Source organism: Canis lupus, chromosome 30 (genome assembly GCF_048164855.1).
Source record: "Canis lupus baileyi chromosome 30, mCanLup2.hap1, whole genome shotgun sequence".
In the NCBI taxonomy this organism is placed as follows: Eukaryota; Metazoa; Chordata; class Mammalia; order Carnivora; family Canidae; genus Canis; species Canis lupus.
Genome location: NC_132867.1, coordinates 31,219,771 through 31,234,114, shown reverse-complemented (window position 1 = coordinate 31,234,114; position 14,344 = coordinate 31,219,771). Strand labels below are relative to the sequence as shown.

At 47.4% G+C, this 14,344-nt stretch overlaps 1 protein-coding gene and 1 long non-coding RNA gene across 3 annotated transcripts in view; one reads left to right on the top strand and one right to left on the bottom strand.

Annotated features, from left to right (window-relative positions):
* Nucleotides 1-1,245: 1,245 nt before the first annotated feature.
* Nucleotides 1,246-2,246, bottom strand: LOC140621327 (uncharacterized). The gene is made up of 2 exons (XR_012021040.1): nucleotides 2,044-2,246; nucleotides 1,246-1,664 (listed from the first exon to the last, which is right to left on the bottom strand). It is a non-coding gene; the product is annotated as an uncharacterized lncRNA (long non-coding RNA).
* Nucleotides 2,247-2,402: 156 nt separating this feature from the next.
* Nucleotides 2,403-14,344, top strand: part of URB1 (URB1 ribosome biogenesis homolog) — a 71,245-nt gene continuing 59,303 nt past the window's right edge. Inside the window, exons 1-5 of one of the 2 annotated variants that reach the window (XM_072806753.1) lie at nucleotides 2,403-2,663; nucleotides 5,446-5,585; nucleotides 6,755-6,906; nucleotides 7,846-7,978; nucleotides 13,599-13,695. In XM_072806753.1, the coding sequence (XP_072662854.1) occupies nucleotides 2,522-2,663; nucleotides 5,446-5,585; nucleotides 6,755-6,906; nucleotides 7,846-7,978; nucleotides 13,599-13,695 (664 nt within the window). In that variant the 5' untranslated portion in view covers nucleotides 2,403-2,521. Of the gene's footprint in view, nucleotides 2,664-5,445; nucleotides 5,586-6,754; nucleotides 6,907-7,845; nucleotides 7,979-13,598; nucleotides 13,696-14,344 lie in introns of those variants that run through there. The other variant, XM_072806754.1, reaches the window with a different exon arrangement.

Below are 14,344 nucleotides of genomic sequence, written 5' to 3'. Positions count from 1 at the left end.
TGTACCAAATCTGTTCTAGGTAGTAAGAATGAAGCACGGAACTTTGTCCTGTGCCATTACAGAGTGAACATTTTAATAAAGAAGTTTGACAAACAAGATGAATATCTAATGTCACCAGTAGATATTAAAGGCAATAAAGGAAAATAGAGGAGGAGGAGAAGAAGGGGAAAGATGGATAGGAAGAGCCCACATGAAATCAAAGTATGAGTCATGTGAGATCCTGGTAGAGTTTCAGAGGAAAAAGCAATTGCAAAGACCCCCAAATGGATACCAGCTTAGGATGCCATGAGAATAGAGTTGTATTTATCATCAATATAGAATGTTCTCTGGAGCAAATAAAGCCCTTTCTCTCCATGCAGGCCTTTAATATAGAAAGCCATGTCACTACCTGGAAGTTGTTTGGTAAGCCTGATAACTGAACAAGTGGGGTTAGCCTACTGGCATCAATGATTCGTGGCATCAGGCTGAGTCTGAAGCATTCATCCATGCTTCTGAGCCATGCCTCAACAGGTATGTCTCTGGATAAGGCTGGGATAATCTGTTTTGTTTTTAAACTGAAGATAGTAACTGGGGTTAGGATAAATTGGATGAGTGGCTCCAACACTTATTAGCTGGATAATACTGGCAAGTTCCCTCATCCTCCCTAAGTCTTTGTAAAGAGAGATGATAGTTTGTCCAAGGTCATACAGGCAGCAACTGGATACAGGGATTTTGATTGTTTCTTACCTTTCCCTGCTGCCCTTTGGTCCACCCTGGTTGCAAACAAAGTTGGTGGTTGACAATTAACTATAGGAGAGAACCAGTGTGGACAATGAGTCAGAATTAAGCCTCTGTCTTTACTAATGGGAACGTTGTCCTTTACAGCTTGAATTTTGGGTATATCCTTATCTCTTAATACTGCTGCATCAGTTCAAATCTCTTAAGATGGAGGGAGTCTGCCTCTAACATAAGCATTTCCACCAGTACCATAGTCTTGCCCGGTCTGAGTCAGTTCAGGGTCAACACCCTGGGCTTTTTCTGTTAGAGACTCTAAATCCCAACAGGCCACAGAAGGTACCATGGATGCTCATCACACATCTGTTTATGGAACACAGGGCAGTATTATCTCAGAGTAGGAGACAATCTCACAGAGAATTCCAGGAATCACGAAATTACCCATTTAATGAGCTGGCTCATCATTTATTTGAACACATATCAATCATAACCAAGTATTGATGAAGTCGAATTAAGAAATGGGACGGTCTGTTTTTGCTTATTTAAACCTCTATTTTATTGCAAAGCATTCAATGCTGCTTTTCAAGTCATTGACATCTTACAAAACACAGTACTCCCTGCCCTTGTCCCCTCCCCCGTCAAAGTAGTTTTTCTTTCTCTTTTTAAAGATTTTATTTACTCATGAGAGACACACACACACAGAGAGAGTTAAAGACACAGGCAGAGAGAGAAGCGGGCTCCATGCAGGGAGCCCGATGTGGGACTCCATCCCAGGACTCCAGGATCACGCCCTGAGCCGAAGCAATGCATCACTTTCTCAGCTCAGGGCAGCCCCCAGACTGCGTAGGGCTGGCTCTGCCAACTCGATTTCAAGAACGGGAACTTAGACGTGGAAGTTGCTGCTCTGCCCACGAATGAAGGGTTTTCCAGAAGTTAAAGTCTCTTCGCACCTGCATGGCCGGAAGGGTTCACGTCCTCCCATCAGTTTGGGGAAGAATGGGACGGACGGAGGCCAGTGCGGGGCGACACGCCGTCTGGTTTGGGCTGTGACAGAAACTGGAGCCAGCGTTAGGGGCGCCCGCACGACCCTCGGGCCAGGTGCGCGGGGGTGGGGTGGGGTAAGACCTCCCGCCCAAGGCCACCTGGCATTTAGCCGGGGGCTGCCCCCAGCCCCGCCGACCTGCAGGGCCACAAAAAAGCCAAGAAAGCATCGAATCCCACTGCTTGTCCAGCAAGTTCTGTTATCCGCAGCGTCAGGGAGCCCTCAGGTCAAGAACTGTGAGTGTGCAGCCGCCACACCCCGAAACGCGCGCCCTCGGGGGAACGCACCTGCCGCGAAGCCTCGGGAGGGCCGCCGGGGGCGGGAGGCGGGTCCCCGTGGGCTCCTCCTCACCGCGGCCGGGTGGGGATTGCCGGGAGGTGTCCGCTCCTCCTAAGAAGCGGGCGAGCCAGCGAGGACGCAGGAGACAGTAAAAAAACTCGGGGGTGCGCACGGATGCAGCCTCGCCTTCTCCCCTGCACCACCTCCCGGGTCTCCCGCCCTCCCTCAGGCCCCGCCCCTCCGAAGCCACGCCCCCTCCGAAGCCACGCCCTCCAAGGCCACGCCATCCCTCTAGGCCACGCCCCTTCCGTCGGCTTCGGCCCCTGACGTCGGGCTTTTTCCTGAGGCCCCGCCCCTTCCGGCGGCCCCGCCCCTTCCGGCGCACGTGTGGCACCGGGGCGAGCAGGGGCGCTCCGCCGCTTTCCGGGCATCCTTTTGTGGGGACCCCGGGTCGGAGGGTCCCCGCGCGCCCCCGCGCTCTCGACCATGGGAGTCCCCAAGAGGAAGGCCCCGGGCGGCCAGGACGGCGCGGCTCCCCGCGCGGGCGCAGCCAAGCGGGCCCGCTCCGAAGAGCTCACGGGCGTGCGCTTCAAGGCTCAGCTGCGGGAGCCGCAGGGCGCGGAGCCGGGTGAGTGCGGGGCCCGCCGGGGACGGAGAGCAGGTGCCCGCGGGGCGGGGCCCGGCCGCGGCCCTACGCCGGCCCGACTCTCCTCTGTGCAGCCGTTCCCTGTCTGAGCCACCGAGCCGGGCCTTCCGGTGTGCAGACGGGAAACTGAGGCCCGGCTGCTCGACGGCGGAGGGCCCCCCTTGCCGGGTGGTGACCGCCCCACGCGACTGCACGCCTCCCTTGGCCGGGCGGCATCCCTCCGCAAGCTCCAAAACCTCGTGGTTGCAAGGGTCAGGGAGGCAGATACGGGCTCCACCGCTTCACGCAGCAGACGACACTTACGCACTTGCCGAGTCCCAGCTGCGAGCCCGCTCGAGGGCTGCTCAGTGAGAAGGTTTGCTGCTTCTCTGTGGCTGTCAGCGCTGTTTTCAGGAGCTTTGAGCCTCCAAACACTCAGGCTGATCCGATGACATGTCCTAAGCCACCTCCTGAAGCCCCACAAGGACCAGGTTTGACCAGGTTTGACCAAGTGACTAAGATGGAGCAGATTCTGTAATTTCACTTTCTGAAAAGCGTGATCGATCACCCTTCTTCACAGCTGCTTGTAATCCATGAGGAAGTATGTAGGTGATGGGGGAAAAAAACCCACAATTGAATCCGCTGCTATGTGGAGACACTGGTGCTGTCTCAAAATAAAACAGTGTCCCTGGGCTAAAGGGATTATAAAGTTGACGGCCAGAATATCTCCAATTAATCATTTGTTTTCTGTAAGTTTTGTTTGTTTTTTTAAACAATCTTTTTTTTTTTTTTTAAGATTTTATTTATTCACGAGAGACACAGAGAGAGAGAGAGGGAGAGACACAGGCAGAGGGAGAAGCAGGCTCCATGCAGGGAGCCTGATGTGGAACCCGATCCCAGGTCTCCAGGATCACGCCCTGGGCTGAAGGCAGATGCTCAACCACTGAGCCACCCAGGTGTCCCTAAATTTTGTTTGTAAACATTTGATCCCTGAAGCTGCCAGCCACTGTTATAAAGATGATAGGTGCTTTAGCATAGAATTATACATTATACAATTGTACATGAATACAATTACACATTATACAAATGTATACAAATGTGTACAAATGTGTACAAATTATACATTATACAATTATATATGAATGCATTCATTCATTCATTCACTTGTTCATTATTTACTAGTGGCTGTTATTTGCTAGGGAAAAAATGGCGAGTATAACCGACATGGGCGCTGTCATTATGGAACATACAAATAGTGAAGTGGGGAAGGCAGATAGCAATCAATAAAATCACATACGGAGAGTTCTACGTACCAGTCCTCCAAAGGAGAGGTACCTGATGTCCCCAGGCCTCAGACCTAATCTGGGAGATCAGAGAAGTCTCCCCAGCGTAAGTGGCTTTTCATGGAGTTGTAGGATGAGGTCGAAACAGGGACAGGAATGTTCATGGCAGAAGAAAGAGCATGCTTAATTATTTAAAAGATCGTCATTCATGTTAAATATTCATGATTTTGCTCAGAGAGCTTCATGGCATTCAGGTGCTGCGTTTGAACAGGTTTCCCAAGGAAACTCAGGTTGATAGGCGGTGGGTGCAGAAGAGATAGTTGGAAGATGTGGCAGGGCTGAAGTCAGAGGGTGATCGGTGAATCCTTTGTATGAGGCTGTATTGAATTTGTGTTTGAATCTGGTCTTTATCTTGGATTCTCTCTCCCTGTTAATATGTTCTCATAACTTTCTGTGATGAGATCTCCTGATGGAAAGATCAGGGAAGTGGAATTGACAGATGTAAGGTTTTGCTTTCATCCAGGTATTAGGAAAGGTTTTTGGGTTTTTTTTTTTTCCAGCTTTATCGAGACATTATTGACATAACTGATGTAAGTTTAAGGTGTACAGTGGATGATGACCAGCTTGGTTAACACTTCCATCCCCTCACATAATTACCATTTTTATGTGTGATAGCATTGAAGATCTACGCTCTGAATAACTTTTGAGCATATAATATACTACTGTTAATTATACTCACCATGCTGTACATTAGATCCCCAGAACTTATCTTACTATTTTTAAAGGAAACGCTACTCCCAACATGGGCCCCAAATTCACGACCCCAAGATGAAAAGTCACATACTCTTCCTACTGAGCCAGCCAGGCACCCAGAACTTCCTCATCTTATAGCTGGAAGTTTGTACACTTTGACCAACATCTCCCCATTTCCCCCACCCCTTATCCCATGGCAAACACCATTCTGCTCTCTTTCTCTATGAGTGTGGCTCTTTTAGGTTCCTCACATAAGTGGAACATAAAGTATTTGTCTTTCTCTGACTTATCTTGCTCAGTGCCCTCAAAGGATGTTGTTAAAGGCAGGATTTCCCTTTCTTTTCAGGCCAAATAATATTCCATTGTATATAGACCTATTCACAGAGATATACCACCTTCTCTTTATCCATTCTCTGATTTTACCCCGTTTGTGGGGCAGGGGTAGGGCTTCAGGGTTAGATTGGTCAGGACCCAGAGGGTGCCCAAGGGTAGATCACCGCACCAAGATGGGTTGGGCTTTAAAGCAGGTCCTTTGAATGCTGTTGCCCGTACCCTCCCTGGGGATAGAGAAAAGGCCGTGTCAGAATCCTTGATATCCTTGTGTCTACATTGCTGCTGTCTTCTCGTTCTCAGTAAGTGGTGGTTCCGGTCCCCTGGATGCCAGACATCTGCCTCTTGTCACAGTGGTGGCTTGTGATTGTTGCTAAAGAGGTAGTTCTTGTTAACCTTTGAACATTACTCTATTTCAGCCTTAGAAGCGTTTGTCGCTGCTGCCAAGAAGTTACCTCGAGAAGACGTATATGATGTTGTGGAAGGGTACATAAAGATTTCTGTTGAGTGTGCAGAGATCTTCCAACTCCTGAATGGGGAGAAGCGACCTGAAAGTGAAGTACGTTAGTCCTTACCTGGCTTGCTGAAGAGGAGAAAAAGTTCATGCCACTATTGTGTTAAGCTTGATGGAGAGAAAATATGATAGAAATTTCCAAGATGGGATTCCTGGGTCGCTTAGCTGGTTAAGTGTCTGCCTCCGGCTCAGTGATCCCAGGGTCCTGGCATCGAGTCCCGCATTGGGTTCCCTGCTCCACAGGAACCTGACTTCTCCTTCATTCTTTCTGTTTCTCATGAATAAATAAATAAAATCTTAAAAAAAAATTTCTAGGACACTACCAGCTTTCTGTAGAAGATGATACTTTGGTTTTTTTTTTTTTTTTTTTGCTGTAGGAATACATTCAGTTTTGCATCATGACTTATCAAAGCATTTTAGTGGAAAGTGCTAACCTCATATTAGTGAATGATACCAGAAGGAAGGGTCATAGATTCTTAATCTAAATATATTTGGTTATGATATGGTTTGTTTTTAAGTAATCTCTGCACCCAGCGTGGGGCTCAAACTTAAAATCCCAAGATCAAGAGTCACATGATCTCTACTGACTGAGCTTGCCAGATACCGCCTTAACATGGTTTGTTTTAACAGAAAGGAAGTAGGTAGAAACCACATGTCATGGTTGCAGACAGATACTGAGTTCCCTGGTTTTCTGGTTCCAAACAGGTTCAAAGTTTGGAATATTTATGAACCTGTTGAAAGCTCAGGGTTATTGCTATAAGACCCTAATATCCGCAAAGCAGTGAGGCCTGGTCAAGATTTCTCTCCTCATCTCATTTTGTGGAACTGTAAGCAAGCAGTTCTCTCTTTGGCTAGACTATGAAAGTGAGACTGATTTTAGAGCCTGGGATCTGCAGAGCTACCTGCTAGGCTGTCACCTTCCTGCCTTTGGCCCAGGATCTGTTGGAAGTTTTGTTTTTTAAAGATTTCTTTTTCATTCGTGAGAGACACAGGCAGAGGGAGAAGCAGGATCCATGCAAGGAGCCTGATAAGGGACTTGATCCCAGGACTCTGGGATCACGCCTTGAGTCAAAGGCAAGATGCTCAACCATGGAGCCATCAGGCGTCCCTGTTGGAGGTTTTAAAGTAACTGGCTAAAACGAGAAGCATATGTATGGAGGGGGGAAAAGAAAAACCCAAATGAGCTGATGCATAGGCATTTCATTTCTTTGCAGATGCTGTTAATATTTCAAGTTTTTGAGGCCATACTGTTGCGGACTGCGAGCGATCTTTCCCATTTTCACGTTGTAGGGACCAACATCGTGAAAAAGCTAATAAATAACCACATGAAGCTCATCTGTGAGTCCCTGTATGCCTCGGGCTACAGGTAAGTTGCCTATATGTGGCAGGACTACTCATGACGTGGTCTGCATTCATCTCTCCCTGAGTGCACTTGACCTTCCTTCCACTCATAGAGCGGAGCTGAGCAGGCTCTGAGGCCATCACGGCTGTGGCTCTGCCCCTTCATTTCCTGCTGACCAGCCCCTCACTGTTGCTGACTCTTCTGTGTGTCCATCTCACTCCTGCCCTGCTATTCTTCTTGCTGTCGTGGGAACCTTGTAGGCATTCTTGCCATTGTCCATCCTTCTGCCCCAGTGGCTCTTCATGTTGGTCACACACTCCCTGCCTCTCCACTTCAGGATGTTGTAGTGCAGAAGTGGCATCTCAGGGAGGCCTTGTTTCACCACTGCCCATCTGCTGTCACTTTGTGTCCGTTTGCTTGTGGACAGAAGTATCTGTTTGTAGGTCTGTTTGCACAGCTAGATGTTTGATTTAATACTCTTGACTGTCTGTTTCCCTCCGCTAGAATGCAAGGTGCATGCAGGTGGAGTCCTTGAGTGGCCTAGAAGATTTGGTCTTCCACCACCTAGGACGATGCCTGGAGTGTGGCGGGTGTGCAGTAAACCACAGATCCCGGGTGGCCGTGGGACGGGAAGGCTGCTGAGAGCCTGCTCTGAACAAGTCTCCCCCTGTGCCCTGCAGTGGCAGGGGAGCTGTGGGTCTCCCAGTTACAGAATGATTTCCCAGAGAGAGAAATTGCCATCTTCTTTGTATCTCACATTTTGTATCCTTGGATCCTCTTCAGACTCAATCTTTAAGCTTTGTTTGGAGATTTTGTCAAGTTGTATATTCTTTTCTAGAGCCTGTCTGGTGTCTCTTTGCTTCCTCTTTCTGGTTTGGGGAGAGCAGACCCTACAACCAGGAGCACAGCTGGCTCGGTGCTTCTGCTGTTCCTGACATGCCTGATTTTCTCGTCCCTGTGCAGGATGGCTCGAGCCTGCCTGAACCTGTTGGCCGCCATGGTGACCCAGGGCCCTGAGGCTGCCAGGGATGTCTGCAGTCATTTTGATTTGAATAAAAAGACCTTGTACACCCTGGCCACCAAGAGGGATTCAAAGGTGAGGAGCTCTGAGCGTCTTGTCCCTCCTGTGTATTTCCTTTCCCTTTGGAGGGCCATCTTGATTTGTTTGTTGTCCTTTCTCTGGCCTTGGTCCTCACATGGGAGGAGAGGAAGGCCTGTGTGTAGAGAAACATGTGGCAGAGCCTGAACAACAGGGACATCTGAGGACAGCTTCTCTGGGGGCTCAGGCCTGTGAGGATGACATAGTTTGTGAGCATCTTCACAGAGCAAAAGAAATGATCTCCGTGTGCCTTGCAGCATGGACCTTGGGGCATCCCAGTCCCGTTTCTATTCTGTCCACTTCGGAGAAAACCCTTGGAGGTTTAAACCAGTGACATCATCATGGAGGACACATATGGCTTTTTAATGTTCCTTGTGTTTCCCGTCAGTGAATCTTTTTGTTTTATATATAAGATTTTATTTATTTATTCATGAGAGACACACACAGAGAGGTAGAGACATAAGTAGAGGGAGAAGCAGGCTCCCCACAAGGAACCCATTGCGGGACTTGATCCCAGACCCCGGGATCAGGACCTGAGCCGAAGGCAGACGCTCAACCGCTGAGCCATCCAGGTGTCCCTACCCGCCAGTGAGTCTTGTAACAAGTAACAAGTAGCTGTCGGACTATGCCAAAGGGAATGGAAGCGTGACTGGTTTTCAGGAGAGCTTTTATAGAAAAAGTTCCCTGGTGACTCTAGAAGTTTCCTTTGGGTTTAGAGTCTTGAGGAGGAAACACAAGTGGGAGGACTCAGAAGCGGGAGGACTCAGGAGCGGGAGAGTTGTTGCGCACCAGCCGTAGTTGTCTCAGCGCTCCCAGCTGGCCCCGAGGACAGCTGGGGCTCCCCGCTCCACACCCCTGACCCCTGCACAGACAGCAGACCGACAGTTACCCACGTGTCTGCCAAAGCAGAGAGCCACGTTAGCCTGATTTACTTCTGCACCCTGTCATCTCACTCTTCGGGGAAATTAGTAAGTTTCCACACTGCCAGGTAATAGGCTGAAGGTTAATCATAGTAACACCCGATAACTTTTCTGGCTCTGTGAGCTCAGCTCAGTGTTAAGGGTGGTCCTGGCATGACAAATAAGGTGTGCTCTGAGGAGAAGATTCCAGGTCTTGGTGTCTCATGGATATTCTTTTTTATTACTGTGAGTTATTTACATACCCTGAATGTGTCAACAGATTCCATTCGTTGAATAATGGTTACTGACATTTAAATGCATTTCTAATAAAAAGAATTTGCGTGCTGTTTGCACACTAGGGCAAATGTCACGGTTCTTTGGTCTTAGCTTGGCAGTCGGCCTGTCAGTAATGATGCAAGTTCCCTTCCCGCTTCCACCCTGTCTCTCTGATCTCAACCAGCTCAGCCCTGTAAGTAAAATACATCAGTACCCCGACCACCCACCAAGACATGAGAGAAAGTTCTAGAAGTAGGGCTCCTCTGCCTGAATGGATGCCAGCTATAGGCTGTGCATGTGCTGCCTCACCTCAGGGTCCTCTTGACAAGTGTTTTTACATGTCCTTGATCTGTAAAATGGGAATTATTCTCAAGATGGAAGTGTTTTTTTAGTTTATGGTGTACCTTAACTATTTTGTCATGGGAAATGGTTTTTAGACATTAAATTTTTATGTTCCACATAGGAATGAGTCTCATGGATATTGAATGAGGACGTTAAAAAATAGAGAGCAGCCCAGAGAACCCCCCATGTACCCATCCTCCAGCTGCAGACAGTTACCTCTGCCGTGTTTTTGGTTTGTTTTGGGGTAATCAGGTATAGCTGATCCCACATGTGAACCATATTCCCTCATGCATATTTCAGTGTGTATCTCTTAACAGAAAGCAACCTTTTGAAACAAAACCAGAGGCGATCGGGGGGCTCAGTTGGTTAAGCATCTGCCTTCGGTTCAGGTCATGGTCCTGGGGTCCTGGGATCGAGCCCTGCATTAGGCTCCCTGCTCAGCATGGTATCTGCTTCTCCCTCTTCCACTCCCCCTCCTTGTGCTCTCTCTGCTAAATAAATAAATAAAATCTTTAAAAAACAAAACACAAAACCACAGTACTATTCTTGTACATGTTACCGTAAATAACTCTTAATATCACCAAATGCCCAGTTTGGTCTCAGTTTTTCCCCACCATTTCTGAAATGTCCTTACACTTTGTGTTTCAAATCAGGATCCAGACCAGGGCTACGTATCGTGTTTGGTGGGTATGTTTCTTAAATTTCTTAATGTTGAGTTTTCGATCCCTACCTTTTTTTTTTTTTAGTTAATTATTTATTTATTCATGATAGAGAGCAAGAGAGAGAGAGAGAGAGGCAGAGACACAGGAGGAGGGAGAAGCAGGCTCCACGCCGGGAGCCCCACGTGGGACTCGATCCCAGGACTCCAGGATTGCGCCCAGGGCCAAAGGCAGGCGCTAAACCGCTGAGCCACCCAGGGATCCCCTCTCCCCAACCTTTTTTTTTTTTTTTCATGTCATTTAGTTATTGAAGAAGCTGATGGTTATCTAGATCTTTTTTTTTTAATAAGTGCATTTTTTAACATTTTGAGGGGAATTATTAAAGCCTCATGAGGAGAGAGGATTATGGTTCTTTTTCATCCAGCCAAAGAAAGCACTGTTCATGTCGTTTGCCAAAAAGGAGTTTTACCAAATATGTTTTGGTCTATTTTAGACAGTGTTTTGCAGAACAAGCCATAAGGAGTTCAGGATGCTTTCTTCCTAGGATGAATAGCATTGTGAAGTCACAGAGTAGGAATGAGGAGTAAGCATGTGACCCTCTTGCCTTTGATGGGGCTTGCTGGGGATGGAGGTGGAGGCCCAGGGGACAGTGAGGGGCTGTCTAGTCGAGGATGAGCAGGAGGCATGGCCGTGACTGCTTGGAGTGGGGTGCAGATGCTATCTCTTGGGCATCTTGGCTTGTCCACGATGTTAGGAACCTGAAATTTGGGGTTGGCTGGAATATACAAGATGGATACCAGGAGGTGAAGACATTCCATGTCAGCTCAAAACTCGTTGCTGAGGCGAGCGGGGGGGCGGGCTGGTACCCTGGAGGGGATCTAGTCCCAGTTGCTATGTACAAGCAGGATGGAAAGATCTAGAATAGTACATAACTGAGATCCACGTTCTAGGACTCTTGCTTCCAGGACTTAAGTGGACAAAAAAACAAAACAAAACAAAACAAAAAAACCCTAACAACCAAAACCCCAGAACGTGTAGAACCTTCCCAACTAGCTAGCAGAGCACAGAACCTAATTTAATCTTACCAGGCAAGTTTCAGCATCATACCAGCATTCTTTTGAAACACAAGGCATACATAGATAAGGCCAACAAATTAACTGTGCTTGGATTAGTTGACAGGTTTCTTTCAACGACCAGGCATCTAGGTAGCTTGGGAGCAGTGTTTACGTTAAGCTTCCTGAGGACAGGGACAATATCTTAGTCATTGCCATGTCCTCTCTCGGCCTGAGATCATGGCATCTTGAATAAAGGTGGTGTTTGAACAACACTGAATTGGTGAATTTTGAAGGCACCAAAACGTTGCTGTACTCTGAGGAAATGCAGCTCATTTTCACATGGTATCCAAACTCCACATTGTGAGGAGGTCTCTAGAGTAGTCCCTGGGATAAGGAGGATGGTTTTAAGCTCATAGTGGAGTTGGAGTAAGGTCTGATAAGGTCTTGCTGGAATGCTGTGGGGCATGGGTGGAGGTGTAGACCCAGGAATACAGTCAACGTGTAAGATCCCCCATCCAGATGTTGCAGAGTATGAGTCAGATGGCCTTTCTTCTCTCCCTGAGAAACATACACCCGGCAGGACGAGACAGAAGTAATGAAATACTCACATAGAGACCTAAATGGTTCCAAGTGTAGTCCTTTCATCTTGAGGAAAAGCAAAATGAAAATGCTCTGGAAGTTCTGAGAAGAAAGCACTTCTCTGTAGTCAGACATGAAGTTGAGCAGGAAGTGGTATGTTTGAACAATGTCTAGTTCTAGGACATATTTGCTTAGTAGCTATGGGACCTGGAATGAGTTTTTTAAATTTCCATTTCCTCATCTGTAAAATGGGTATAGAAGGCATCTCCACCTCAAGTTGTCATAAGGAGTAAATGAAATCACACATATGCAGCCTTTGACTTAGTGTCTGGTGTATAGTAAGTGCTCAATAAATGACAATGATGTCCTCCTCTTCACCATTCCACCATCATTACCACCACCCTGCCATTACTAATAGGAATGGAACTATCTGGAAGACAGACTTCTTAATTTTTCCAGGCATCCAAGGGCAATAATTCTCCATGGTATTAACTTCTTTGCAGCAAATTAAGATATCTTTGGAATAACTGAAGTAGGGGGAGAGTACAGTTGAAGCACCGGAGGATCCCAGTGTATATGAGCTAGTGCTAGTACAGCCAATGAGCGATGCACATGATCAGCCACCAGGGTTTGAAACAGACGAGAAGACACGATGTGTGTCTTAAAATTACTGGGAGGGATAGTTGATCAGATGGTCCCCATAACTTCCCCTGAAGTGTTGATGACTGGCCATGGCCTGTGGGCCCTCCTTGAGGATGTCCACTCTCCTGGAAAAGCCACACTGGTTTGTAATGTGACAGCATCTGTGCTTTGATGTCCAGAGTGCATTTATAGTACCTAATTTATAGTAACCTATATAACCCAGACATCACCTCACTGGTGTCAACTAAAGTAGAACCGGTCTTTCCATTGGCTCTGGATTTTCAAAAAAGTGTATATGATTTCACTGGGAAGTGAAATAGATGGTATCTAGATGGGCTGAGAATCTTCTGCTCTATGCTGAAGTGGTCCATGAACCACAAATGTTTAAGTATGATGGGGGAAGGGGACACAACTATACTTTACCCATACTTTTATGTTTATGTAGCAGTGAGCCATTATGCTATGGCTTTTAAGCACAGTGGATGAAAATATGTAATGCAAAAAAAAAAAAAAAAGAAAATATGTAATGCAGATAGACATCTTGATAATTTTTATTTTTGGCTTGTTTCTTGACATTTTATTTCTTTTTTTTTTTTTAAGAGAAGGAGGACGGGAAGGGGGGTGGAGAGAATTTTTTTTTTTTTAATTTATTTATTCATGAGAGACACAGAGAGGCAGAGACACAGGCAAAGGGAGAAGCAGGCTCCTCGCAGGGAGCCTGATACGGGACTTGATCCCGGATCCTAGGATCACCATCTGAGCTGAAGGCAGGCAGGCGCCCAACCGCTGAGCCACCCAGGCATCCCGAGAGAGACTCTTTAGCAGCTCCACACCCAATGTGGAGCCCAGCACAGGATTCGATCTGATGTCTGACCCTGAGATCATGACCTGAGCCAAAACCAAGTCAGATACTTACCTGACTGAGCCACCCAGGACCTCCATACTTTTGTATGTAGAAACAGCTTGAAGGAAAGAAAAATAGAGCAGAAGATGGAGAGAAAAGAGCAAAGAAAAAACCCTGTGTTCCCACAGAGAGATGACTGCTGGTTTTAGACTTTGAGCCTCCTGACAGCATAAGACCAGAGACTTCCGTTGCTGCATTCTTGCTTTGGCGCTGGGCAAAGGGTATGGATATACACATGACACATGGTCTCCTTCCCCCTAGGGTGTGCATGATGTCCGGCTGGCCTACATTCAGTTTGCCCTTTCCTTTCTGATTGCCGGCGATGACAGCACGATCATGCAAGTGCTGGAGTTGAAAGGTAGGTGTGCCTCTGTCTCATAGCAAAGCCTGATTGCAGCTGTTTTTGGAAAGTCTCCTGCAAAGCAGTTTTCCCAGGATAAAAAAGGTCTGCAGCTTTTGCAGCTGCTGCTGCACGCTAGAATGAAGGACGCGTATGCGGTGAAGCTTCCAGTCAGGTCAGTGCGGTTGGGAGGTGGCTAGTCAGCATGAACAGAGGTATTCTTGCTATGTTCCCTGGAATGCTGAGCGATGTCCCAACAAAGAATGGATGCAAACTTCAGAGACTCGTATGAACAAAGGGGGCTTTATGGTTTCAGAACATGGGTAGATACGTACCCTGGCTACCTGCTTTTCCTTTGTAATTAAGGAAAAAATAAAGTTTAGTTACTTCGATAGCTTTACCAAATGTTAACCAGAATATCACTTATAGAGCTTCAAGGAATTCCAACTGGACCACCTTCTGGTGGCTGTCACCCTAGAGCCAGGCTGGGCTTAGTTGAGTTAGTTGAGAGCACTTGCATATTATCAAGACATTCAGTAAGACAGGGAATAGTAGCGCCAGACCACACTTAGCACATGGCAATTGCTCTGTATGAACCCCCCCTAGAATCCAGCTCTGTCTGCAGGTGGGGTGAGCTCCTTGCTGGAGCTCTGGGAGTTGTTGGAGG